The sequence below is a fragment of the Leuciscus leuciscus genome (genome assembly GCF_965113295.1).
Source record: "Leuciscus leuciscus genome assembly, chromosome: 2".
Classification (NCBI taxonomy): Eukaryota; Metazoa; Chordata; class Actinopteri; order Cypriniformes; family Leuciscidae; genus Leuciscus; species Leuciscus leuciscus.
The window spans coordinates 44,259,455-44,287,154 of record NC_138726.1 but is presented as its reverse complement, the minus strand read 5'-3'; the positions used below and the strand labels follow the sequence as shown (position 1 = coordinate 44,287,154).

Genomic DNA, 27,700 nt, shown 5'->3' with positions numbered 1-27,700 from the left:
AATACGCGTGATAAGAATGTGTTTACAGTTCGTGAAGGGCTGCACGAGGAGATAAGATGACCTTCTCTCGTGCAATTGGCTATTCACTTGGAATGACTGAATTACGATAATTGTGCATCTCTGAATAATTAAATGTCTTGCCCAATTTACTTCAGTTAATAATTGATGTGTTTGTTGGGATGACACATGGATCTCTGGTAGGTTGTAGGCCTATCTGTTTATGTGCACTCAGTAATAGTTTGCTAATTAAAGTTTTACCATAAATAAATTAGTTTCACTTTTGGAAAAAGAAGACTTTTAAAAAATAAATAAAACAATAGCAATTCAGACGTGAAGCGCCAACAGTTAGTAAACAAACAGTAGCCTAGGCTATAAAGTAAAAAAACACACAAAAAAAAACACTACTTGGACAAAAATAAAAGCCAGTTAAAATCCTGCAGATTCTTAAATGTAGAGATTCATTTCAGATCTATATCTATGTTGCTATTATCAGACACTTAGTTTAAAATTATATTTCGAATTGTTAATTGTGACTGTATTGTTGTTAGCAGCATGTGTAGCCTTATTGTCAGTCACTAACTCAGAATCATATGGTCATTTGCGGGTTTGAGTCTACGAGTTTTTAAACTACTTTTTTAAGTGGTTTTTATGAACCACTATGGTAAAGGAAGGCATTTTTGCATTTACTCTTGAGTTTTGATGTTCTCATTGACTTTTGAAACCTAAGATTATAACAAGTTAACTTCATTAATGAGAGTTGAAATTACTTATGTTATATCTGTGTACAGCAAGTCAATAAAACATAAATGTTATGCAAATTAAAAGAGCCACAGCGACTCATCCAGTGTGTTCATTGTGGTATGCTCACAGAAACAACATCCCATTTAAAATGGGTGCATAATAAGTGTATTAGAGATCATATACATCACATACATTTACTTAAAATTTACAACATTTTATGCAAACAAGCAATAATTACAAAGCAAACATAGAAATAAAATACCATTTTTAGTTGGGATTTGAAAGAGTTTAAGGAAGTTGTATCACAATGGAGAACAATCAAAATTTTGGAACAAAAACAGAACGGTTTTTGCCAACCCAATACGTTATCTGTAATAGAATGCTGCAGGGATGAGAACATTTTGTTGGCCAAAACCCAGAAACAAGTTAGTATTTTAGCTAACAAGTAAAACATTTTTTTTTTTTTTATGTTAAAAACCTCAAGTTATTTTTTTATTTTTTTTCTATATGATTCATTATACCCCTGATTTTACATGTCTTGTTAAAGACAGTTACTGACAGTTGTCTAAATGGGACTACTTGGCTGGGATTGTTAAATGTTGAATGTTAAATGAAGACTGAAAATATTATTGGAAGCTTAGTGATGATTAAATTCATGCGACCGTGTTCATATATGTTTAGCTTTTTACTTTTTAATGTATTTAGGCTTCAAAAATCATAAGTTGTGTTCATATTTGAAATTTACCATGATGAACAAAACATGTAATAATCATAAACTTTTGTTGATCACAGAGCTTATTTTCTGCAATAATCCAAAAGCCAATGGAAAATTAATACTTGTTTTTTGTCGAGAGAACCAGGGTGATGATATATAGGGTATGATTTTATCCCTAAATACAGCATATTGACACAAAATGATAATTGCAAATCCACCATTCACTGCCTGGAGTCCAGTTGTTTCTAGGAACTGCTGCGATCCATTTGCTTCTCTTTTCTGTAGCTTTTGGCACTCTGTAAAAATATACCTCAGATTTCTTGTCAAATCTATTTGTACACCTCAAAGCTCTTTCCCGTTTTAGATAGTTTTGTGTGTTTTTCGCGGCATTCAAGCTGAAAACAAACGCTGCCGCTCAGTCTTTTTGCCACTCAGTGGGCGTAACCGCAGGCACTCGGTGGTCATGGTGACGTCACGTGCATACCCTCTATACAGATTGCCTCTAAGCAGCTTTACAGTGATAAACAGGAAAATAGTGATTCAGTGATGCAAACAGAATTATATTCTGCTGTAAAGCAGCTCTAAAAAGACAATAGTAAACAGTGATTATTCAGTTGAAATCAGTTCAGTGTTGATTAATTTCAGTACATAAATTGTGAAATGAGTTCAATTTAGCTATAAAGCAGCTCTGCAGACAGCAGTGATGTCATCATCCAGTTAAGTTGAGTTCTCATCCAATAGTGTCAGTGTAGTCAAATCAGTAACATTGCTAAATATATAAGCCTTAACTAAGCAAGCCAGAGGTGACAGTGGCAAGGAACCCAAACTCCATCAGGTGACAGAAATGAAAAAAAAATACTTGGGAGAAACCAGGTTTAGTAGGGAGGCCAGTTCTACTCTGGCCAACAAACGAACACAGTGTGATTAACACTGAATACATTTATTATAGTAATGTAGAATAATATAAAGCAAAATGTGATTATTACAGTTTGCTACAGTCTGTAAACAGTGCTGGGTAGTAACTGATTAAATGTAATCTGATTCCAAAAAGTAAGTACATAGTTACATTTTAAAATACTCATAATCAGACTACAGTTAATTTTCTATTGATTACTTGTTATTCTCACAATGGCAGTAAATTATTCATAATTCATTGATTCTACTTCTTTGTTATATTTTAAATGTTCCTTTCTATGAAAGTCTACTGCTTATCTACATTCAGAAGGTCTTCCAGGTTTGTGTAATCGCACACACAAACCAGCCACCAGTCATGAGTCGATCACGGAAAACTGAGAGCCACAGCATTTGATCACTGCATTTATAGAAATGCTCCTAACAAACACAATTATTATTATTTTAATTATCACTCAGTGAGTCATTTAGCCCTGTATTAGTGTCTCTCAAAGGCTTATGTCTTTCAAGCACATTAAAATGTACAAATTAACGTCATTTCATTTACATTCCCAAACTTTTTTTGTCTGCTGAACCTCTGCCCTAATATATTTACTTGAAGTAAGTTAGGTCAATAATACAATTAAGTCAATAATAATATATTAAGTTCCCGGTTCTCTGATGTCAGTAATGGTCACATGACATGCAGGTAAACAATTTTTTTAAAACTTTTTTATTAAATGTTTTATTTTGATTGATTTCATTTTAAAACTAAATGAGTTTGTCACGGAAGTTGACGGAAGAGTGAGAGAGGACTCAAGCGCAGAATGAGTCTAAACAGTTTGAAAAGCAGGCAGGACAAGAGATGGTGGGAGAGGAGATGAACACAATCCAACAGAAGGCAAGGAACGAAACACAAAGACCGGCTTGCCTGACTTGACCCACACAACAGGAAACAAAGACAGGAAAAACAAATGACGAAATCCACAACTGAAACAAAGGGCAATAAGTAACAGGTATCACAACACACTCAATTACAAGAGTGTGACCAGGGAGGTGCCGGCTTAGGGAAGCCATAACCAGGAAACATAGAGGGTGGGATGGGAACTTGAGGCACCCTTTTAAACTATCCGATTGTTAAGCGTGACGTTTAGCCTTTTCCGGGTCCAAGTGCTCCTCTCGTCCAGAAATAACAATGGTGGAACCTGTACATTTATTTACGATCACGTCCTTCTTAGTGAGGCACCCTTGGCGGTCGAAAAGGCTTTAAATTCCTTTAACACCAACAGAGTGGTTAGTGTAGCTCATCACTCAGGTGGCATAATTAAGGGTAGAGTCCAGGCATCAATGAAAAAGAAGATTTACGAGGTTGAAGTGAGTTAGCTCGGGACACGGGACACAGCACTGCGGCATTGTAAAAAATCTCAATAATAACCAAAACACTAGCGAAAGCGGTAGGTAGGTAGAGAGGACCTGGACTTTGGACCCGGAAAGAGTATTATCGGAGAGTGGTTACGTCACGACTTAACAACCGAATTATCTACTATTATTTTAAAAGCACCCTTAGGTACAGGAACCAGCCAAAATGGTTTGGACTTCCAATTGGGCTTGACAGATTCAGGGGCGATGACTGAACTGGCAGGAAAGGTGAAGGTTTTGGAACTAGGTTCAGAGACAGAGTCTGGGGTGCCCTCTAGGGTAGCAGGATAAGGCTTAAACATTGATTCAGAAATGTCCACAGGGGCTGGAGCCGACACTGCAACTGCTCTCTCTCTGCAGCAGACTCAGGAACATCTTCCTCTGAAGCGGGCTCAGGAACTGCTCTCTCAGGAGCGGGCTCAGGAACAGCTTCCTCTGAAGCAGGCTCAGAAACTGCTCTCTCTCTGCAGCAGACTCGGGAACAGCTTCCTCTGAAGCGGGCTCAGAAATTGCTCTCTCAGAAGCAGGCTCGGGAACAGCTCCCACTGAAGCGGGCTCAGAAACTGCTCTCCCTCTGCAGCAGACTCGGGAACAGCTTCCTCTAAAGCGGGCTCAGGAACTGCTCTCTCAGGAGCGGGCTTGGGAACAGCTTCCTCTGAAGCGGGCTCAGAAACTGCTCTCTCAGGAGCAGGCTCGGGAACAGCTCCCTCTGAAGCGGGCTCAGAAACTGCTCTCACAGGAGTGGGCTTGGGAACACCTTCCTCTGATGCGGGCTCAGGAACCGCTCTCTCAGGAGCGGGCTCGGGAACCGCTTCCTCTGAAGCGGGCTCGGGAACCGCTTTCTCAGGAGCAGGCTCTGGAAATTTACTTTCAGGATTTTCACACTCTGTGGCCATGACAGGTTTGGCAGGAACAATTTTTGTCGACTTGACAAGACTTACAAGACATTCAGAGAAGACCTCCGCAGCAATGACAACGGGTTACTTGGGAATGGCCTCTGTGGCCGCGATAGCAGGCTGCTCGGGAATGGCCTCCCTGATCATGACAGGACTGGCAGAAACTGTCTCTGTGGGCATGAAATGACTGGCTAGTACACCTATATCTGACTTGACAGGAACAGCAAGCGGCTTAGAAGATCATTTCACTGGACTAGAAGCTTCAGGAACCATTGGACTTGGAACTTGAGAAGGAAGGGAATTGGACTGCACATCACAGGCCTTTCTTTTCCTCCGCTTTCGACGGGTCAATACTGTGTGCTTGACCGTCTCTGTAGTACCTGCAACACTCTCCGCTGACTCTGGGGTGGCTGGAAAAGACTGGGGAATTTTCCTTTCTGGAACAGATTGTGCTGAGGTCGGCGGGCTTGAGGACGATGCTGCCAGCAGGCTTGAGAGTGTTGGCCCTGGAATGCTGGCTGCACGTGCTGACATCAGCGCCTGACATCAGTCTTCCCCGCCCTGAGACCGATCTGGTGGCAGGCATGATGGCTGAAGCTTCCGGCATGGCTGGAACTGACTTCACTGGCTGAAAGAAGACAGAGGATGACTTGACTGGCTCTTGCATAACAGAAGTGGAGGGGTGATTGCTGCAGGCAGATTCTGGTCAACTTGCCATTCCCAAATGACTGCGATGGCCAAGGTACCTGGAGAAACCCCAGAAATCCAGAATCCTGAGAGCATCGATCTCCCATGCAGGCAGGGGTTCATCTAAGCAGGCGTTAAAGATGTCCTTAAGAGCAGCATCATTATAATCTAGCCCCACAGCCATGGTAAAAAAGAACTAGGCAAAAGCCCCCACATCCAAGCCCATGATGACGGGCCTGTCTCTCCCGAATGTTAGCAGGTGCCAGGATTCTGATTCTCATTCTGCTGAGTTCAATGTTGGCAAATTTGTTCTGTCATGGAACAGTGAGAGAGGACTCAAGCACAGAATGAGTTTAAACTGCTTGAGACACACAGCAGGCAGGACAAGAGATGGTGGGAGAGGAGGTGAACACAATCCAACAGAAGGCAAGGAACGAAACACAAAGACTGACTTGACCCACACAACAGGAAACAGAGACAGGAACAACATACAACGAAATCCACAACTGGAACAATGGGCAATAAGTAACAAGTCGCACAACACACTCAGTTACAGCAAACTGGCAAAACATGAGAGAAACAGAAAACATTATAAAGGGAGCTGAGAGCATGAGGAACAGGTGAGCACACTTAAACAAAGAACTGGTGAGCACACTCAGACCAATGAGGACTCATCAACGACTAAACAAGAGGGCGTGGTAATTGAAAACAAGGAGGCAGGAACAGAGGAGCACATGGCCAACACAAACAAAGACAGAGCCATGTGCTCAAGCACAACACAAACAAAGACACATTGAACAAAGACAGGACTGTCAGAGGAAACCCCTGACAGAGTTGGCTTGAGAAAGCTAGATCTGAAAGTTTGAAGTTTTAACAGCTTTAAGTTTACAGGTTTTAAGATTTAAATAGTTTAAAGTTTTAGTTTGAACTAAAATTTAGTTTGAATTTTTGACAGACAGATATGCAGAAAAAAATATAAAAAATATTAGACAAGGTGTTGTTATGCGATTGCTAGTATTTGGGGTTGTTGCTAGGGTGTTGTTATGCGGTTGCTAAGGTATTTGGGTGGTTGCTAGGGTGTTGCTATGTGGTTGATAGGGTACTCGGGGTGGTTGGTAGGGTGGTGCTATGCGGTTGCTAATGTACTCTGGGTGGTTGCTAGGGTACTTGGGCTGGTTGCTAGGGTATTCTGGGTGGTTGCTAGGGTGTTGCTATATGTTACTAAGATATGCAGGGTGTTTGCTATGCGGTTGCTAGGGTATTCAGGTTGGTTGCTTTGCGGTTGCTAAGGTACACAGGGTGGTTATTTTGGTGTTGCTATCTGGTTGCTAAGGTATTCTAAGGGTTGTTAGGATGTTGTTATGCAGTTGCTACAGTACTCAGGGTGGTTGCGAGGGTGTTGCTATGTGGTTGCTATGGTATTTGGGGTGGTCGCTAGGGTGTTGCTTTGTGGTTGTTAGGGTACTCAGGGTGGTTGCTAGGGTGCTGCTATGCAGTTGCTAGGGTACTTGGATGGTTGATAGGGTGTTGCTATGCTGTTGCTAGTACGTGTCATCACATTGCTAGCATGTTTCAGATAGATAGATAGATAGATGGCAGCCTTGATTAAACACAAATCCAAATTTTCAAAACTAAACTCACAAAACCATTGACTCTTCTGGCAAAGTCAAACAATTGCTTCAAAACCATTTCCCTGGCCTGTACTCAAAATCAAACAATGCTTTCAGATCATACACACATATGTAAGAAAAAATGATGTGGAAGTTGAAGATCTCAAAGATTAAGTTTATTGCAGCATAGCAGTGACAAAGTACATGAAGTACCTTGCGTCAGAATGAACCTAGAACATCCAAATACCAAACTTTTTATCCTGTTACAGTTTGCTACTTTAATGTAAATGAAGTTGCTCTTGTTGTAACAGCTGTGGTCTGTATGTTAATGAAGTTGAGACACTCCATTGTCTGGGGTGGTTCTCTGTGTCCCACACCCATTCCATTCTACAATTGATGACCATTTGCTCAGGATGTGATCAACCCAAATGGTGCAGAAACAATAAAACTGTTGATTTTATTCATCTCTATGATAATTAAGCCATTTTGGGGATGAACTCATTCTAAAATATACATTGGAGAGGAATCTGGATTGAGGCAGACTATTTCTTACACATGAGTCAAGCTCTACAGATAATTCATTAGACACTAGGCCTACATCAAGAAATGGAGAACACAGCATCCTGAACGTTAAAATTATATTGTATACAGTAAAAAGAAATTGCAATTACATAAAAAAGTATAGTAATTGCAACTAAGGTGAATATATTGTATACTGTATGTACTGCAAGTATAGTATTGTACTGAATATTGAATAATAGCCTATATTATTAATAATAGCCTATTGAATGTATGTATATTCAGCACTTGCATACTGTAAAAAAAATACTTCAGTCCAACTGCAAAAGCCAAAAAAGTCAAATAAAACTCTAAATGAAAAGCATGTTACATTACACTCAAATACTTTAAGTTGTGCAACTACATAATCAAGGTCAATGAGAGATTGATTCTGCTTCAGCATCATGTCTTACTGCTAGCTCTGGCCTGAGGACTTTGTCCACACCACGGGCAATGTTGTCTCTTGTTATATTTCATACAGTTGGTTTGATGATATCATTAGAAATAAGTGTGAACAATTTTGAATCGTTGTGTGTAAACGATGACAAAGTGTTGTTGTGCTTAACTTTTGCATCTTGTGCTTAGTGCTTTGCGACACAAATGTATCAAATGTATATATGTGTTTTAATGAGTGTCAAACTGCCTGAACTTGTTTAGAGTTTTGCAGAAATAGTGATTTATTCAACAAATTGGTTTAGCCTATTGAGAATTTGGTTCAGAGAATGGAGTTTAGTATTGTAGAATTCAGAAAAACTGTAAACTCACAAACCCCAGTTTGATAAACCCTGATGTAATGTAATATTTAATACACTTTATGTTGTTGATAACAAATAATGGAATATATTTTCTGTCTCTTTGTATTTCTATATCAAAATGGTACAAGATTACCCTATTCAAATCAATGTGATAAACAAGTTAGGTTAAAAGTATAGTCTAAAAAGTAATCAAAAAGTAGTCAGAATATATTAGCCTACCTAAAATGAGTAGATTACCTTACTAACTACAATTTTTGTAATGTAATTGGAATCAGTAACTGATTTGTAAGTCATTTTTAAGTAATCTACCCAGCACTGCCTATAAATATAGCAAAGAAAGTACACATGGACCCTGGATGGTATATCATGATTCATAACAGGACAAACTTCTCCCTGGTGCATCCCAAAATGCTTTGCACTTGCAGGCTGCCTTATGTATAATAGGTCATATTCTCACTATAAACTAGTTACTTATTAGCATACATATTACTAGGATATTGGCAATTTATTAGCACTTAAAAAACTATAAAAATATATTAATGCCTTATTCTGCATGACCATATTCAAAATTCCTTAATCCGATACCTAAACCTAATACCTAAACTTACCTTACTAACTAACTAGTTTATTGAGGCAAAAGTCGTAGTTAGTTAATAGTGAGAATTGGACCCTAATCTAAAGTGTGACCAAATATGAGTTCAAGCACTCCCCCAAAATATCTTTATTTATAAAAACACTTTAAATGGGGTGGCAGTGGCGCAGTGGATAAGACACATGCCTTTGGTGTGAGAGACCCGGGTTCGAATCCACTGTGAGACACCAATGTGTCCCTGAGCAAGACACTTAACCCCTAGTTGCTCCAGAGGCGTGCGACCTCTGACATATATAGCAATTCTAAGTCGCCTTGGATAAAAGCGTCAGCTAAATGAATAAATGTAAATGTAAATGCATACAAAATATTAAAACCATCTACCTGTGAGGGGCCTCCAGCTAAGAAGCCTGCAGTGTCCCCACATCTGCCACAGCAGATGTAAAATTGATAGGCTATAGAACCGTGCTTGAATGTGTGAAATATACAAAGATATAAGAAATATGTGTATTTGGTTCTCTCGTGGCACTAACAGTACCACACCTGATTTCAGCCTAGTTTTGTACTACTTAAAGTAGGCCTATATGGTTGTCGCTTTTATGCACATTATGTGTTCGTTTTCATAATGATGTAGTTATTAAGAAATGTATTGTTATTTTGGCATTGGATCTTACAGCTGTGCAAAGCCTTTTGGTCCATATCCTTGCAGGACTATAATCCATTATTTTTAGGTAGACTAATATGATGATATTTCGGTGGAAACCAGAATTAGTAGCCTACGGTAAATTTTAAAGCATAGATGTACTAAAAAAAATAAAAAAATAAATAAAAATACAAGAGCGAAAGATGGAAAGTACGAGAATGGCAACCTGATGTTTATTCATTTGCAGGCTCACTAAGCATCCTCTAAATACATGTCGATAAAGTATAAGCACTAACCTTAACATGAAAATGTAAACTAAAGCCCAGAGTTTTTCTATGTAAGCTCTCTATATGGAAGCATCCTCAAAAGTAAAGAGGCTGGGCATACGAAAACACACGACAGGACCAATCTGGGAGAAGAGCCGCTAGATGTGCATGTAGCGCTGCCCAATGGCGAGGAATGGAGGTTGTTTTGAATCGGCGAGACTGCCTAGCCAATCAGGCCGGTCTCGTGTTGAGCTAGCGCGAGGCTGAGTGCATGGGGTTTAAAGAGGAGAGAGAAGGGAAGACAGTGGCGAGATTTCAATCAACTCAACAACACAGGTACGGAAAACTGTCTAATTTTTAACACAACTTATTTCTTTCATATTTAGCTAAAATATTTCATTTTATGCACATTTATAGATTTATAAAAATAAAATGCGAAACTAACATTTATTTCTCCAAAGCAGAAGAAATGTGATTCAAAAAAATATATAAATTCGTTCATATGTGACGGTCAAGGAGTTGTGTATATTTGCAGTTTGTTTGCCAATCTTTGTCTGTCTACTTTCTAATAAATCACAGAAATGTGTGAAAAAAAAAAAATGTTTTTAATAGAGGTCAAACCTAATTTATTAGATTTACTGTTAACAGCACTGATGGTGTTTTCTTTTCTTTTAACTGTAAGGTTAAAAGTTATTAAACTGATTTTTTCTCGGACTGTTTTCTTCACGCGCATCGCTGCTGAATATGGCTCGCTCTGTCCTATGAACCACCCTGCCTTCTTCTATACAGACCGATTTCGATGACATCTCCACGTAATGTTATATTTTGTCCGCGAGATCCTTCGCTTATGCAATGATTCTTTACTCTCTATCTTATAGTGTGAAAAATGAAATTTATGCGCGCTGGAAACATGTTATTGCATTTTTCTCTTTCCAACTTAAACAAACGCGCTTGCCGTGTATTAAAATGGCTGGCGATTGAGACCATTGACGAGCAGCTATTCCTTCACGAAGCAAGGACGGGATAATTTTTTAGACAGAAAACGTATATTTTTGGTTTAAACTGCCCATTCCTTTCGCTTTCGCTCTCAAATGGCTATCTCTAACTCTCTGTATTGAAATAAAAACAGTATATTGTGATTTATCATCTTTTCCAGCTTGACAGTTGCGCTGGATATAATCGCATAGGCAATGGCTGGCTGTGGTCTTTGTTAAGGCAGCACTGCGCCAAGCGACAGCTAGGGCTCAACTTAGAAAAACAGTTAAATACAATAAAATACGATCTGACAGCCTTTTACAGCTATTTGAAACTAAAAGTACAACATCTGTTTTAGTTGATAAATATGTTTTTCTCTTAATTAAAGCCACTGAATCGCTAGAATCTTCTTTTAAACCCGAGGGGGTGTGTATTGCTTTGTTGCACGGTGAACCCATCTGTTTGCTCGCTCCGCAAAGAAGCCATTTTAATGAATGAAGAACAGCAGCGCAAGGCAGGGCTTATACCAGTTACTATATATACCGCTCTATATGCTTGTACACAGGCAGAACGCTGGAATGCATAGTTTTAAACCAAGAACTGTACTTGAGTTCAAAATAAAATATTAATAAGGTATGCAAGATTTACCAAAATAAAGAGCACTTTCTGTCATGAGGATGCATTCATGTGAAGGATGTTGAATAATTTTAGCTGATGGTCTTTCTGTTTTTAGTAGCCACTTTTATAGGCTACCACCACATCACATGCGCTTATATATAACATTAGACTGTGGAAGAAGGTAATTCATGTCTGTGCATTAGACTAGTCCAAACTTTTGCTTGTAATAAAAACAATCAATAAAATGTGTGTTGCTAATTATTATTGCAATATAACCACAAAAGAATATGGTATAGGCACATTATATTTCCCAAAAACGGGCAGTGAACACCAATCAGTCTCATTAATAATCAGTTCACATCCCCCACGAAAGAAGGACGGGTCTGGAATTCCCTTTGTGTATCATCTTAGTTTAATAAGCCCTGCACCCCACTGGGTTTAGAAATGTTGTACCATCTCAAATAAAAAAGCACAATGAGTGGGATTGGGTCGTGTTGTGTTTTGACTAGTTTTGACTAGCCACACCTGGCAGAAAAGGTAATATTCTTCTTTTCTGTTGTGTTAATACTCTTTATTCCAATTATTTTAGATTAAAATATACAGCAGAAGAGAATACTTCAGTGGAATTAAGCCCCTCTCCTTTAACGAAAATGGCAAAAGGGGACCCCAGGAAGCCCAAGGGCAAGATGTCTTCTTATGCCTACTTCGTCCAGACATGCCGAGAGGAGCACAAGAAGAAAAGCCCTGAGATTCCAGTCAGCTTTTCCGAATTCTCCAAAAGATGCTCTGGAAGATGGAAGGTTAGATTTGCAATGATGTTTTCTAATATTATTTTCTAATATTACCAAAGCAGAGGTAAATTGATCTTGATTTGTTGCGTAGGCAATGTCCGATAAAGAGAAATCCAGATTCGACGACATGGCCAAACAGGATAAGGTGCGTTATGATCAAGAGATGATGCACTACATGCCTGGAGGAAAGAGAGGCAAAAAGAAGGATCCCAATGCACCCAAGAGACCTCCGTGAGTAGACATCCCACACACTGAATTACCTCAATATTTTGAAAATTGTCTATATGCAGTTATTATGAAGGGTATTTTGATTTGATCATGTAAATGGCTATCATTGCTATCCAGTCAAATATATTCTTATATTATGGTGTTTAATTATTATGTAGGGGTTTAAAAGGATAGATTGCTTGTGATTAAATTATTATTTTTAAATTAAAATGTAAGAAATGAATAGAAAAAAAAATAAAAAATTATTTACAGCATAAATAAGTGAATCATGAATCATTATCTTCAATTTCTGACGACTAATTTTATGTTGCCACCTTTTGTGATCATCAGATCTGGGTTTTTCTTATTCTGCTCGGATCATCGTCCTCAAATCAAGGCTCAGTATCCCAGCCTGGGTATTGGAGATGTGGCCAAAAAACTAGGCGAACAGTGGAACAGCCTCACAGATTCCAACAAACAACCCTACCTGATAAAGGCCAACAAGCTGAAGGACAAGTATCAAAAGGCATGTCTCGATCTAGATGCTTCAATAGTTTTTCATCATGCAACATATCCCAATTCCAGTGTTTTACAATATAACAATATTTACTTTTTGTGCAGGATGTTGCGGACTACAAGACGAAGGGCAAAGTTGGAGGTGTGTCCATGCCCATGCCCATGGCCATGGGAATGATGGGGAACTGTATGGCTCCAAAACCAATGGCGAAGAGCAATATGGATGATGAAGACGATGATGAGGAGGAAGACGAGGAAGAGGATGATGATGAATATGATGATGATGAATAGACTGTCATTTTCGTGTGTTTGATCAATTATGACTATAATAACTATTTCTCCCCCATTGAAGTACAGTAGATACGGAATACACTGGTGGTCTTTCATAGCCAGATGTTGTTTTAATAGAGGTGGAATTTTTTTGTACTGTTGGCGAGAGACTAAGGGGTATTTACATGACACCGTTTTCAACTAAAAACGGAAAACTTTTTATGCGTTTTGGCCATTCATCTACATTACAACGCCGTTTTTAAACTTTTGAAAACGATACGTTATTGCCTCCATGTAAACTACAAAATCACAAATTTGTGAAAACGTTGACACCATGCGCATGCGTATTACGTGTTCAGTCTATAGGTGCGTGCATAGTGTTTCTTTACAAAGTGACATCGCCAACTACTGGCCTGGCATGTATAATACAGTGTTTTTGGTCGTTTTAGCAGATCCATGTGAACGGGGATGTGTTTTTCGCCTGTACGCAAAAAAACACAAAGGAAAAACTTTTCCGTGTTTAGTACGTCGTTGTCGTGTAAACGTACCCTAACTACCACAGTTTCTTACCTCCAGCTTTGTATGTGTGTGTGTGAGTGCATGTGCACATGTGAAGCTCTCACTTCATCATGGTAGCCCAGTGTCTTCTTAGCCCATGTTTTATCCTTTTATCAATTGTATAACAAAAGGCCTTTAAACAAGTAATACCCTTTCTGTATATGTAAATCCCTGTCCTATATTTTTCTTTCGTTTAAGAGGTTCCTGAGTGTGTAGCTCTGTATATGGTTGACACTGAGTAGATATTGTTTATGATTGTAATATGTTGCATGTGGAAACGTGTCACAGTTTTGTATACTGTGCACCGATATCAGACATTTCATGCTGAACCCGTTCAAGCTTCCTCTTCCTTGTCCAGTTTAGGAAAAAAAATCAGTGCAAAAGAGCATTTGCCACCAGCACGTCAGTTAGTCCTGTTGCAGGGGTGTGTGCTAAATGTTGTTTACTATACTATATGATATTAGCACATACAAGATCAATATAGGAAAGATATTTATATTATCTTTCCTATATATTATTGTGTGATTTAGGAATGTACCAATATAGAAATACTGAATTGTGTAAAATGTGGTCAAAATGTTACAATATGAAGCAGACAAGAACTATTAGCACTATTGAAATATGGCATAAAAAGTATAATGTTAGCATTGGGGGGAAACAATTATAATATTGTCCAAAATGGTCACAATATGGTGCATTCCTAGTTTGATCCTTATTTTTGTTGAATATAAAGTAAGAAACAATGCTGATGATAAATCTGTACTTATCTGTATCTATGATTTTCATTTTATATGTTTGAGGTTTGCAATTAAATTGAAACATTTTTATTTGTTTTGTATGACTGTATTTAGACCAAGAACATGAGATAGAAACCGGACCTTAATGAATGTGGATTACTAAACAATATCTAGAATATTGTATTTAAAAAAATGGGTGTATGAATGATTTGGGACACCATAAGCCACATATTCTTAACTAAAACTATCTAAAGGTTGAAAGGTAAGGTTTAATGATTGCTTTTGCCCTGGCACCCAGTGATACTGAAATCTCAGCGCATACATGTTTTACATGAGTACATGTTTTAAGCAAATGTGTTCGAAGCTTATATGCAGTTCTTTATTCAAAATAAGCAATGGTTTTTAAATAAAAATGGCCAAATAATAAATAAAACAAATATTGGCCTCAGGTGCTGCAATATGTCTAAGCTTAGAAAGGCATTCAGAAGTTTAGTTCAGGGCAAACGGGCTGTGTAATAAGGTTCTTACGGTTCAGCATGGTCCTTAAATAAAGGTTAGACTATAAATCCATGATTTTCAATTTGGTCACAAACTAAAATTTATTTGTGTATGTTATGTACCGTTAAGTCGCTAGATGGCGCAAGGCTCTATTGTATTATACACGTTTGAGTTCATGGTTGCGTTACATAATACCATCATGGGATTTTTCTTCTTCTTGATAATGACATTAGTGACATACTGAAACTAAATGGGAGTCATGCAGTCATAAATGAACTCTATATTAGTTTGTCTTGGAGAAAATTAACTATCGGTTCCCAGTCCATCGCAGTCTGTTGCTCTCCTGTTTAATGTCATATTCTCATCATTTTAACATTTTAGTGGTATCCGATAACATTTCTACGGTTGACATTTAGATGAAAATGCAAAAGCCTTCCAAATCCTGTCAGTTATGTTGCAAACATATTTTCGCCCTTTCCTCAAAGAACGCGGAACAGACTCTTGGATACGCCACATGATACACGTAAATATGTAAATGTTTTAGTTTTTCCTCATACTACTAAGCATTACACGTTCGTTCTTAAAGACATTTCTCATTGGTAGTCCCCAGGGCAAAGAGGGAGTACTCGGTGACCCGTTGATGACGTTCTATATTTCTCCGCATTTGATTGGCTACTCGCGGTGCTCATCAAACTCTGAGGCCAAAGCCCAGTCGCTTGGTGTCTGAAGCGGCAGCGAGCGGAGTGGGGCGAGAGGCTTCCGTCTCTGGGCTGCGGAAACTACCCTGCGAACGCCAGCGAGAGTGCCAGTGATTGAGGAAAGGAGGGACGCTTTACTCGAAGTCTCGGCTCAGTTAAATACCCATTACAAAGCATCTTCCCCTTATTAAAGGAAAAAGGCCTGCGGAGATGGGCGACAAGGCGGGGACCAGGTAAGAGCCAGTTTTCAGCGCAGGTTCAATTGCTGCTCTGACTTCTAATTTTGAAGTCACGATATCATATTCTCACAGCCCATCCTATGATGAACAGTCGCACCAAACCTCATAGGCTGGAGGGATGTCGTGGGAAACCATTAGTCTATTTGAGTGAGGTACTCGTAAGATCTGTGTAGCCTACAGGATATGCATCGGCACTCGAAGCGACCGCTCTTAAAAACATGATCACTGGACATCTTATGTACTTCACCCAGGGTGGGGTGACTGACCAGCACGCTATACCATAAATCTACAGCCCTTCTTGTACAACCTAGAAAAGCAATTGCAACTGAAATCTTCAAGTTAATCGTGGGAGTGCGGCATAGTTGCTTTAACTGCTCGTCTTGTCTGCCGCGATCTGATGTTATCTTGTTGTTTGAGGACTCAAGTTGTGTGACTGATTTTTTTTTTTTTTTTTTTTTTTTTTTTGCGCTCGCTGCGGCTGGTCATATTTATTCTCTACAATAACAAGCACTTACTACGACAGGTTATTCTAATACTGCATGCATGTAAACGAGCACTGGTCATTATTTTCCTCTCCACTGTCCGAAACCGAACAAGTCTGTCGCACCCAGTGCGAGAAATTCCTGCTCATCACTACACTCGCACTTCCTCAACTTTCAGAAAAGGCCTCGACGTTTCCTGTTGCAGCAAACAGTGGGGTTGAATGTGACTAAAACTCATTTTAACACCTCTCTCTATGTGTGCGCGTGTGTGTGTGTGTGTGCAGAATAGGCCTTATAGACGCAGTGTAGATGGATAGTCGAGTCGTGGGCGACCATGTACGTGCGCTGAGTTTGATGAGTAACCCAGCAATCCTCTCAGTTGTGCCTTCAGTTCTGCTTACATGTCACGGCTCACACCATCAGGAGGAGAGGAAACCCAAGGGCTTTCTGGTTCCCGTGTATCTATAGGCTACATTTAGGGCTTTAACAGAGGTGTTTCAGTCAGGTCACCCTGTTTTGATGTTGATTTGACATATGACACAGTTAGTACTTCCACAGTGCATGCACGACCCCCTTAGCTTCTGAAATAATTGTCAACATCTAGTTTTTAGAAATGGAACAGTTTAACTTTTAGACAAAACGGTTTGCATATTTTTTTATCATATTCATCAAGCTTTAATATAGAGCTCACACTCAAGAAGGGAAAAACACCTCAGTTTTATTCAGAAGTCCAAACTGAGCGATAACGTGCATTGAATGTTATTCATATGGCCAAAAAGTAAGCTGATTTTCCTGTAGCTTGTCATGTAAATTTAATGAGATTTTCATTACAGTAAAACAGGCTACTTGCATAAAATGCCCATACATATTAGTTGTCACTCTATAGCTCTCAGTATTGTCTTAATAAGACTATGTGTAAATGCTAGTTTTATGACCAAACTTCTGTATTTTTAATCTTGGGGACAAAACACATAATGCAACGCAATTCAATGATGATTGAGAGATAACATTTCCTAAAACGCCTGTGTGTATCATATTTTATGCATATAGAGACATTTTTAAAAAGTTTTCTCCTGGATTAATTGTAGAATTTGTATCATATATTAAATTGAAAGATTCTATGTTATTATTGTTATTACTGTTGTTGTTATTGGTATATTTGTATGTTTTTGTTGATTGTTTTTTTAGACAAAATTGTTGAATTATTGTAAACAGTGTATTGAAGTGATATTGTTATCATAATTCTTTTTTTATATTATTGAAATACTGTTGATTGCCATGAATATAGCCATTGCTGCTGATATGGTGTTAAATCATAAATAAATAAATATTATGCATACATTTTAACACGATTTTTTTCTATAAAAAAAAAGATGCATGTATAAATCTTTAAACAAATAAGCCTAAGTTGCTTCAGTCCAGTAACTGGTTATCTTAAAATATTGCTAACAACAGTTATTCTTGCGTTAGCGTTCTATAAAAATCATTCAGTTTTAACAGCAAAAAGACACATGTCCTGAAGGTGGACATTAATTAGGTATGAAAATCAATCAGAGGGCAGAGGGCATGTACAGTAGTAGATTGTGTGCAACAGTTTTGATCATGACTGTTTAGAGGCCTTAGAAATTAATGTATTAAATATGATATCTTAGTATTTATAGGGTTCAACCTCACTTTATACCAAACCTGTATGGCTTTCTTTCCTTGCCAGAACACAAAGGGTGTTTCAATTTGGAAACCATTCACATTCATTGTATGGATAAAAGATGCATGTGAATAGTGAAATATTTACATTTTTGGATGGACTATACTATACCTTTAACCTCTAGATTTCTCTTCTCAAGGCTTGGTTTTGCTGCTGAAATGTGAACGTTTGCTTTCAAAAGGAGAGCAGTGATTGTTGCATAGTTATTGTATTGTAATAAGATTAAATAGCATGACTTTTGTGCGTGGGGAGCAGTTGTTCATCAGCCCACCATGCACAGCAAACTTAGCGCGTATTGATTGACACACATTCGTAGCGCTGCAAAGCTGGGAAAGAGGCGTTTTATGTAGGTGTCATCGGCCCTTCTGTGCTTTCAAATTAGCCTTGGGTAAATTAAAGCTCGCTACCACTCCATAATTGTTGAATTTATTATAATTTCCATTTATTAACAGATTTTGACACCTAAGACCTCATAGATCTAAATAGTATAGCCTTGCGTGTTTCTGCTAGGTAGATTCTGATTCAGCCTCTCTTGTGGTTCAGTCACTGGAGTTGATGTGGAGGCTGTCTGGTGTGGGGGTGGTGGGGGATCGTGAAGCTCAGTGGTTTGTGCTGCTCTTATGAAATCCCCTCTATGTGTCTATATCTTTTTTTCATGTTTGATAATTGCACATTTTCCGGGTTAATGAAACAGGATGTATCAACAAGAGGCCAATACTGTGAGATCCATTTTTCTTTTCACATATATATGCTTGCTTATTGTAACGTTTCGTTTTTGCTAAAACCAAGTTGCATCCAAGTTTAAATACAGTAACTGATTCCTTATTTAGTAATATTTGTTTTGTCTTATTTTGTTGTCTGCCTAATTTTTCCAGGTGGCAAAATTACTTTGGGTTACACTTTATTTTAAAGTGCCCCTGTTTCAGTGTTATTATACATTTAAGTACTGAGTAATATTAATGACCAACATATTATTAGGGTTAGGGTTTGGTTTAAGGTTAGTTGCTTGTAATTATGCATAATATACTGTTATTGTAAATTATTACACGGCTCTGTGGAATAGGCTACTTGATTCTGATTGGTCAATCGCGTCATCCAGTGGCATGTTATTATCCTACTATAACAACCGGTAAAAACTAATAACACAACCTCATCTGGGGTTTTATGTTCGGTGAGATAATAAAATATTAAAACTCAAATTAATATTTGTGTACAATTATTTATGTTATCCGGGCTTCGCAGACTCGCTCTCTTGTTTCATACAAATGCAGCTGCTGCCATTTTGCGATGATTGTTTTGTTGTACCCTGTAATGGATTACAAGATAATAAATAGGTATAATTTTTTAACAGTTAACTTTCATTTCAAATCAATATCTTGTATCCATAATTATTTATGTGGCAAAATGCCATGTAATAAGTGGTATAGTCATATGACTGTACCGTATCTCTTAAATGTTTGATCCAGCCGCTTGCTAGCAACTGATTTCTTCATGGTGCGTTTAAAGAGCTAATAAAATATTTAGACTCAAGTCAATATTCCATCTAATTATTTACTTATGTAGCAAGTAGCCATGTAATAAGTGAGATAATGTACATGCAGCTGGTTGTTATTGCAGAACAAACCCCTTCAGGGTGATCACCCTGTCTGGGTTTGGATCCTGCGATAACATCCGGCTGGATGTACATTATCCCTTACAGGGACACAGTAAAAAAAAGTGTTATCCTACTACGTTTTTTTTATAGATCCATTCTTCTTGTGTTATTCTTTATTGAACTGATGCTTGGCATATTTCATTTTTATTTATGCATGTAATGATGTAACATCTTTGTGCTCATCTCAAAATCTTCAGTTTAGTGGTTTGTTGTAAGTTTTGAAGCTTTTAAAAAACTTTGTTGTAAGTTTTTAAGGTTTAAGTGTAAGAAAATGTGGATTAATAGTAATGCCCGTAAGAGTAAATAACACAAATGTAGGGATGCGGTGGTAACGATAACCGATAATTCTTTATATTTGAAAGCTGATAACCGATATATTGCCCGATAAACTAAATACAAATTTTTAAATAATTGAGTGCCTGATTAAAAAAAAAAAAGGCTCACCATTGAAATCCATGTCCCAATCACACAATTATAATGATATTCTCATTATAATTTGATGTAGCCTATAAGACAGACATGTTGCACTTAACTGTATTTTCCATTGCAAAGTGATTACAATCATATTTCAAGCAATTCAAAAACATCATGGCGAACAGTGCACATCTGAAGTGTCTCAGCTGAAGGAAATAATACAACATTTATCAGCTTTAATATATCGGCCAAATTTTATTATCGGGCCAATAACGATAACATTAAAAATGAACATATATCGGCCGATACCGATATATCGTGCATCCCTACACGAATGTATTAAAACGAGCAACATTTAGGAAGCAAGCAATGGACAACGAGGGAAGAAGAATGAAATGGAGGAATGGGGAAATAAGGTGTAGATAGAAGAAGGATTCAAGAGTGAAACAGCAGGAAGGCTGTGTTTGCCTAATTTGAAACTTGTACAGCTGTTTTTAATACATCCAAGCCAAACTTTATTAGCTTGTGTATGTTTACGATGGCTCTTCAGTCCATTCTCAAGGGGTAGACGACAAGAGAGATTTGTAATCGCAGGGAATCACTTTGGTAAGACCAGAACCGAAAAAGTGGAAGGAAACATTTTGTTCAGCATTAGTTTAAATGCTGAACTAAATGTCATGTAGCTCTATACCAGTGTTTTTGGATTTGCACCATACTTGCGCAATATCCTGTTAGTATATATTCCCCATACTCCAGCTTGTGTTGTGACATCTGCATGCTCAAACTCGTATGTTGTTGTCCTCTTTTTGTAGGGTGATTGATTGGTGTGGTCCATTAAATCACATCTGCATTAGTGCGATTAGCATGAGCGTGATGTATTCGTTTGTGCATGTTTTCACCTTCTCATGTTCTAGTTCTCTCCTCGTGCCCTTTCCACTCTCTCTTTCATCAGTGATTGATAATGTTACAGGCTCTCTAGTTTCTCTAGTTTGGTTTTTCCTCTTAGTCTGCGGTGAACATTTGACAGGGGAAACGTATAGAAATGGAACATTTTGTTTGTGCAATTAAAGGGATAGTTCAATTTAAAAAAAAGAATATTTTGTCATTTTCTCACACACGACTTTTGTTTTTCTATGAAACACAAAAGAAGATATTTCGAAGAATTTTTAAACTTAAAAAATAAATAAAATTGCCCATACGATAACCCAAAACAGCATTAGACCCCATTGACTTATTGAATGGGAGAAAAATGCTTTGACATTTTTCCAAATATTGTCTTCTGTGTTCCGCAGAAGAAAGAAGTTCATGCAGTTTGAGTAGAATGTCATGAGTATAAGTAAATAATGATAGATAATGAATTTTTGGGTGAACTATCCCTAGAGTCTTATTGACCTAAATGGAAAGGGTGCTATCAGTAATGGCTCACAACATGGTCACAATATTGCTGTTGCCACCCAGGTTTGTGTGTGTGTGTGTGTGTGTGTGTGTGTGTGTGTGTGTGTGTGTGTGTGTGTGTGTGTGTGTGTGTGTGTGTGTGTGTGTGTGTGTGTGTGTTTATCTCTCACGCACATACACACCTCTAATTCATCAGCTGATGGATCCATTATCTCAATTTAGGCAGAAAGGGCAATTCACTAGAGACTATTTAGACACCTGTCTGCACTGATGGATTAAGTCTCTAAATTTAACTGGTGGCCAGTTCCTCTAACATAGTCTAGCTTGTGGACTGTTAACCCTTCTCATGGGATTTTGTCCTAAAGGAATGATGTTCCGCTCCACGGGTTTCGTTTTCGTAGATGTTGTGGGTTTATGTCTGCTGAATAAGGCCACACTTGCAAAAACTAAAGCTCACTGTACATTTTTACATTTTATGAAGAAAATATGTGGTGCTTGCCAGCCCAAAACTTGCCACTATCTGGTTGGTTGCCATGGAGATTTTAGTCATTTTCAGCTGGTTTGTATACGGTTACTAGGGTGTTCTGGGTAAGGGTGTCAGTGTAAATCTATGTTGTTGTTTTTCCCCCATTTTATCATCTTGCCAGATATAAATCGCAAGTCTGGTCTTGACTTACTTAGAAAAGTAATATGATAGTTTTCTTTAATAAGCCACACACTTTAAGCTATCATCCATGTAGCTTGGGATGAGTTACATATGTTGGGGTTAGGGGTTTGAACGAAGTTCAAAGCAGTAGAAGTTGAGCAGTAGTAATCGTGATTCTTGTCTCAGCAAGCAGTATCTTTTGCTAAAAATAACTGTATTGTACTTTTTCTATTGTCAGGAGTATAGCCCTGTGCATATAAGATATTGTAAAGCTCTTATCACGGGAAGCTGGAATTCTGAAGAATTCAGCAGTTTAAGTTCCCAATAGGAAGTGGTCTAGAAAAATAACATTTACACACACAGCACCTCACCAATGGAAAAATAATATAATGGAAAAGCAATCTCAGCTGGGTTCCTTTTTTCCATTATATTGCTGTTTTAATTAGGAAATTGCTTGTACTTGACCTCTATATCTTTTTTCCAAATAACTTTTACTTTGCTCCTAGATGTGGGCTGTTGAAAGTACGAGCAACAAGCTCTTTAAAATAGGCTGTAATTATGGGTGCTAGTGCACATTTGCTCTGTGACGTCACATGGTGTCTGAGTGGTTAGCATAGTGTTCTGTAAATTGTCTGCACGTGTAAACGGCTGACAGGTGATTATAACCAGACATCCTTGGTGCTTCCCTTGGCTCCATCCTAAGACAACAGTGAGATTGATTAAGTCCCTCTCACACACACACACATTTACTATCTCCATCCATTACTGGCTCTATTTGTCTCAGCACTGTCTCTTCCTGCTTGGTCTTCTCAAAGCTTTGGTCTTGCATGTTTTTTTGCATTTCAGACATTTGCATGTTCTCTTTGCATGTTTAAATTCATAATTTTTACTGCGCACACACCACCAAATGTGAGTGTCCACTTGTTTGTCATGTGGGAGGATTTGTTTACAGTATTATTGAGGTTATCAGGGCTTGATGTTAGGCATTTTTCTGGTTCTTGTCTTTAGGACAAGTAAACTGTTTGGAATATGAAGTCAACCATATAGTAAATTGGAAAGCATGATTTTGCTGCCGTGTGGAAAAAGAGCAAAAAAACAAACAAACTTTGAATGCATTGTGAATTAAGCTTACTCAACATTACAACAGCAGTTCCTATATCAATATCTTTAGAAGATATAAATAGAAAATAGCCGTAAAAAATTTACAGTTACCGGCACACGGCGGAATCTCAGTCTAGAGTAGCCCACCAGGCTAGAGTAAAATAATAACACGGTTACAAGGTGTGTATCATTTAGACTACTTTATTAGATAACTCCTGACCAACTGGCACTAAAGGCCCCGATATACTGAAAGCCAAATCAAAGAACTGGTGTGACGTCATTTCGAACAAAATCAGGCCAAAACGAAGGTAATTTTGTGTTCCTTTCTGGAGTTTGAAACAGCTTTCAAAAGCAAACTTTCAGGAACTTTCCGGCTAGTTAACACATTCGAACTACTATTGGTCCGTGGTGATTACGTAATTGGTAAGTGTGCTCTGAGGCTCCGCCTTCTTTGACGTGGAAATCTTTGCCAGTTCATTTCTTCTGTTCAGTTTCTCTCGGTTGGATGTCCGTGAGTAAAAACACTGGACACTGGAGAGCCGCTTTATAGTGGAAAATGTTGTTGTACTTGAATGATTAATTCTGTAAAGATGCTTGCTTTTAAACAATCTATTGTATAAAGTGGTATTTAAGTAAACGTGATGAAATGGTGAACTGCAGAGCTCGTGCAAACATCCACATCGCTATGATCAGATGCTTTCTTAACTACCGTTTTCTCATCGCTGTCATTTTGTTGTTTGTTTAGCCATGAAAGAAAAGCGTGCAGCACATATTAACATAATTATTTAAACGGCGCTCCTTTAGCAGCCTGGGCGGCGTCAGGACGTTCGCTAACAGTATACCGCTGCTCATGTATTTCTAACTTCTTTTTACCCCAAAGCGAAGAACGAAAAAGGACTTCGCCGTGAGTATATCGGGGCCTTAACAGTAACTGCTGTTCAGTTTGCATACTGCTGCTCTCCTTCTACTCTCTTCTAAACTCTTCCCTCTCTTCATTAAAGCTTCAGGTGAAGGGTTGCCAGATATCACAAAAAAAAGCAAAATAAGTTTCTTAAAAATGCTATATAAGTAGACATCGCAAAATTGTACCGGGGAACAAATTTAAGCAATATAACTAGTAGGCATATATAGTTATGCGCACCAATATCCTAAAAAATTTAAAGGCAGGAAATGTAATTTATTATGAATGAAATAGTTCAATATAAAATATAAAAAAATATATATAAATTGATTATCCCTTTAATGCATTATTTGGAAAAGCCTTTATTTTATACAGCTGAAGGAGGACTTAATTGAAGTGCTATTTTCTTGTGTTCCATTAACTCTGTATTTAGAGATGAACTTGAAGAACGTTGTGTAAGCAGACTGAACCAAAGACCGCAGATTATACAAGCAAATGGGATCTGAGCTGCTATTATTAATGTCTTGCTTTCTCTTGGCAGCGCATGACAATTATCAATCAACTTTGAAGTGTCACACATTCTTTTCCATGATTATTTTTTTTTTTCTGTGGTTGTCCTAAACAAGTGTTGATCCTGAGTTTATATTTGTGTTGTGATGTGTAAACCAACCGTAAAGTCCAATCCAATGCTTTGATAAGAACCGTGTCTGCTCTTCTATCTCTCGCCGCTCTCTTCAAGAGGAAAAAACTCTTATTTGTCTAGATCCAGAAACTTATTTTGAGTAAACTTGAATATAATAATGAAATATAATATTGCATATGGTGCATAACTCATGAATATGTTCGTTTTACAGTACCTCTCCAACCTTTTGCTGTTTTAATGACCTTGGTTGTTTCCTCTGTCATTTCAAGTTCCATTTTGCTGAATCTTGTTTAGCTCTTTATAATAATTTCTTTGTGGTCATTGTAGTTTCTCAGACAGAAGTAACACTTTGTTTTAGTTTTACAGTATATGGCTATTACTGTCATAGGGATAATAATAATACCGTAATTATTATTATTCTAATTGTTTGGCTTCCTAAGACACCAGTGTGAATGTATTGTAGACTGCAACTATATCACATCTAAAAAGAGGGTTGAGTCCCCTTTAAAGTTCACTGACTTTTTTTTTGTTTGTTCAATTTGCACACTGAACATGAGTTGGAGCTCTTCATTTTGAACTTTCAAAAGTTCACCAGATTGATTAATTTAACTTTAAAATAGACCTGCACAATTCTGGATAAATTGAGAAACACAATTTTTTTTGGTTTCAAACAGAGATCATAATTCGCCCATGTTTGTGAACAGACAACGAAAGAAGATTACATGTCATGTACGAGAGGTTCTGACAAAATGTTAATTGCTGCAGTCTATTTAAAATGTTTAATTAATCTTAATAAAAAAAAATAAAAAAAGGTTTCAATGAATGATTCAGTGACTCGCTCATAAATACTACACTTGTTAGAATAATGAATTATTTTTTGAATTAATGATTCAATGACAAATATTTTTACGTCACTTGTCTCCACCTGGTGGTGCAACGATATAATCGATACAATCGTGTGTTTGAGAAGACTGTTTGTGATAGTCTCACAAAATCATGTGGGAAACGCTCAAAGGCAGGTCCAATGTTATAATTCATGGGGCCCAGGACAAAAAAATGATTAGGGTCACAAGGCTTAGGACAGCGTTCCCTGACAACAGCATGACTTGCAGTGGCAACTGGAATATATTTCCATAAACAAGGGCGTGCAATGTTTTTCATTCCATATTTGTCTGTTTGGTCTGTAAGTTTTGCTGTTTTCCTTGTTCTCTCTTGAGCTAGAAAAACATGCAAACACGCACCCAGAGTCAGCAGGCAACAGGAACACACGCCGAGCGGTGTTGACGCAAACTTGCATGTTCAGGAAGGCAGCAAATGCTTGACTTGTGCCTTTCTCATCTCTGCACTCGCATTATCTGCATGCATCTTTCTCAATGCTATTGTTTTTTCATTGTTTGGAAATTATAAACTCTGATCATTTCGATTTTTCTCATGTGTGAGTGTGGGATACATTATTCATGTTTGTACATGTGAGTTATGGCAAGGCTGTAGCTCTCCCGTTGCCCTGAGGTTGGGTTGTTATTAAGTGTGTTTCTGAGAGGGAGACTTCAGAAAGATACTGAAAGGACTTTATTATGTGGAATATGCTGTTCCCATAACTCGTGTCATTTTTGTTCTGACATTTAGACAGGCCAGACGAATAACTGAGGAAGCTGAAACCCTCTGGACAGCAACTCTCTGATTCAGTGTCACCTGTCACTAACTAATACTATCTACTTCCTGTTTGTTATATTTTCTATTGGTAGAGGCCGCTTTCCAACTAAATGTCTAAAGTATTTGTGAAAACTATTAAAATATGCAGGGTCAAATATTAACACTCTCCAAGGGCCAAATGTGAGAAAAAAAGGACATTCAAGTTCTAAAATAAAGTGACATTCTAGTAATAATGGATGCATTTGTGCTTGTTTACATACACAGTTCTCTGAGTTTGTGGAGCTTCTTTTTTTGTTAGTTTGTTTTGCATTTATGTAGCAACAAATAATATATTACAAAATGTTGCAATATTTTACTTGCTGCTGTTTTCCACAAAGAATGAAAATAATTCCTTTTTGTTTATCATCGTTTATTTATTTGTCTCATTGAACTGTCATTGAACTATTTGTTATTTATTTTCTTCATATTTGTGGAAAGGTCATTGTGTCACATCCAGAAATATATACGGCTGGACGTTATTCTCTGTTCTCCCGCTCTTGGGAGGTGTGGCAAGCTAATTTTGGACCTCACAGATATGAATGTTTTCAGGCTGGTAACTGAACCACCTGACGGTCAAATGCAATGCCAAAGAAATGCAACAAAGTCGCTAGATCATATATAGTCTTAGAATATTTGAAAACTCTTTAAAGGTCATCAATTAATAATGTTATAATACATTATAAAGACCTTCCTACTTTTTGCATTGTCTTCTTCTGGGCATGATTCAGTACTTTGTCTGCTTTAAATGACACATTAGCACCACACAACCAAAAAAATATTAGTGCTGTGAGGAAGATTTGAACAGCTAAATAATGAAACGAATAGGGATGCCCCCTAGTCTACGAGGAGAAGCTTTGTCAACCAAATTTGAATAAGTCGGTTAGTCACAGGAAAAAAACCTCCACAGAAGTGGGGAAGTCACACAATGACGGACAGATCATTAACACGGCTGGTGCATGTGGTAATTACAGTATGTCGTGCAGGAAATCCAAATGATCGCCTAATACGCCTATCATTCATCAACCTCAAATATTAAGGGTAAATAGAAGCTAAGGTTTGCGTAAAGAAAGTTTGTCTCTTTCTTTTTCCTCACACCGAGGTGCTACTGGAATCGTTGACACTCACCACAAGTTTCTCTCTCACAGCGATGCCTCTGTCTTCCTATCTGCTGTCTGTCTCTACTGACTCTG

At 37.9% G+C, this 27,700-nt stretch overlaps 2 protein-coding genes and 1 long non-coding RNA gene across 3 annotated transcripts in view; 2 read left to right on the top strand and 1 right to left on the bottom strand.

Annotated features, from left to right (window-relative positions):
- Positions 1-9,971: 9,971 nt before the first annotated feature.
- hmgb3a (high mobility group box 3a) lies at positions 9,972-14,532 on the top strand. Its single transcript, XM_082161778.1, has 5 exons — positions 9,972-10,106; positions 11,953-12,163; positions 12,246-12,385; positions 12,713-12,887; positions 12,983-14,532. Exons 1-5 carry the CDS (start codon positions 10,042-10,044, stop codon positions 13,166-13,168), a joined length of 777 nt encoding a protein of 258 aa, XP_082017904.1. The 5' UTR covers positions 9,972-10,041; the 3' UTR covers positions 13,169-14,532.
- A 1,112-nt stretch (positions 14,533-15,644) lies between these two features.
- The window catches only part of arrb2b (arrestin, beta 2b), a 52,224-nt gene continuing 40,168 nt past the window's right edge, over positions 15,645-27,700 (top strand). The window contains exon 1 of the mRNA XM_082149208.1: positions 15,645-15,871. Within this exon, the coding sequence (XP_082005334.1) occupies positions 15,849-15,871 (23 nt within the window). The 5' untranslated portion in view covers positions 15,645-15,848. The remainder of the gene's footprint in view (positions 15,872-27,700) is intronic.
- LOC309492765 lies at positions 19,150-25,609 on the bottom strand. Its single transcript, XR_014203694.1, has 2 exons — positions 20,027-25,609; positions 19,150-19,788 (listed from the first exon to the last, which is right to left on the bottom strand). It is a non-coding gene; the product is annotated as an uncharacterized lncRNA (long non-coding RNA).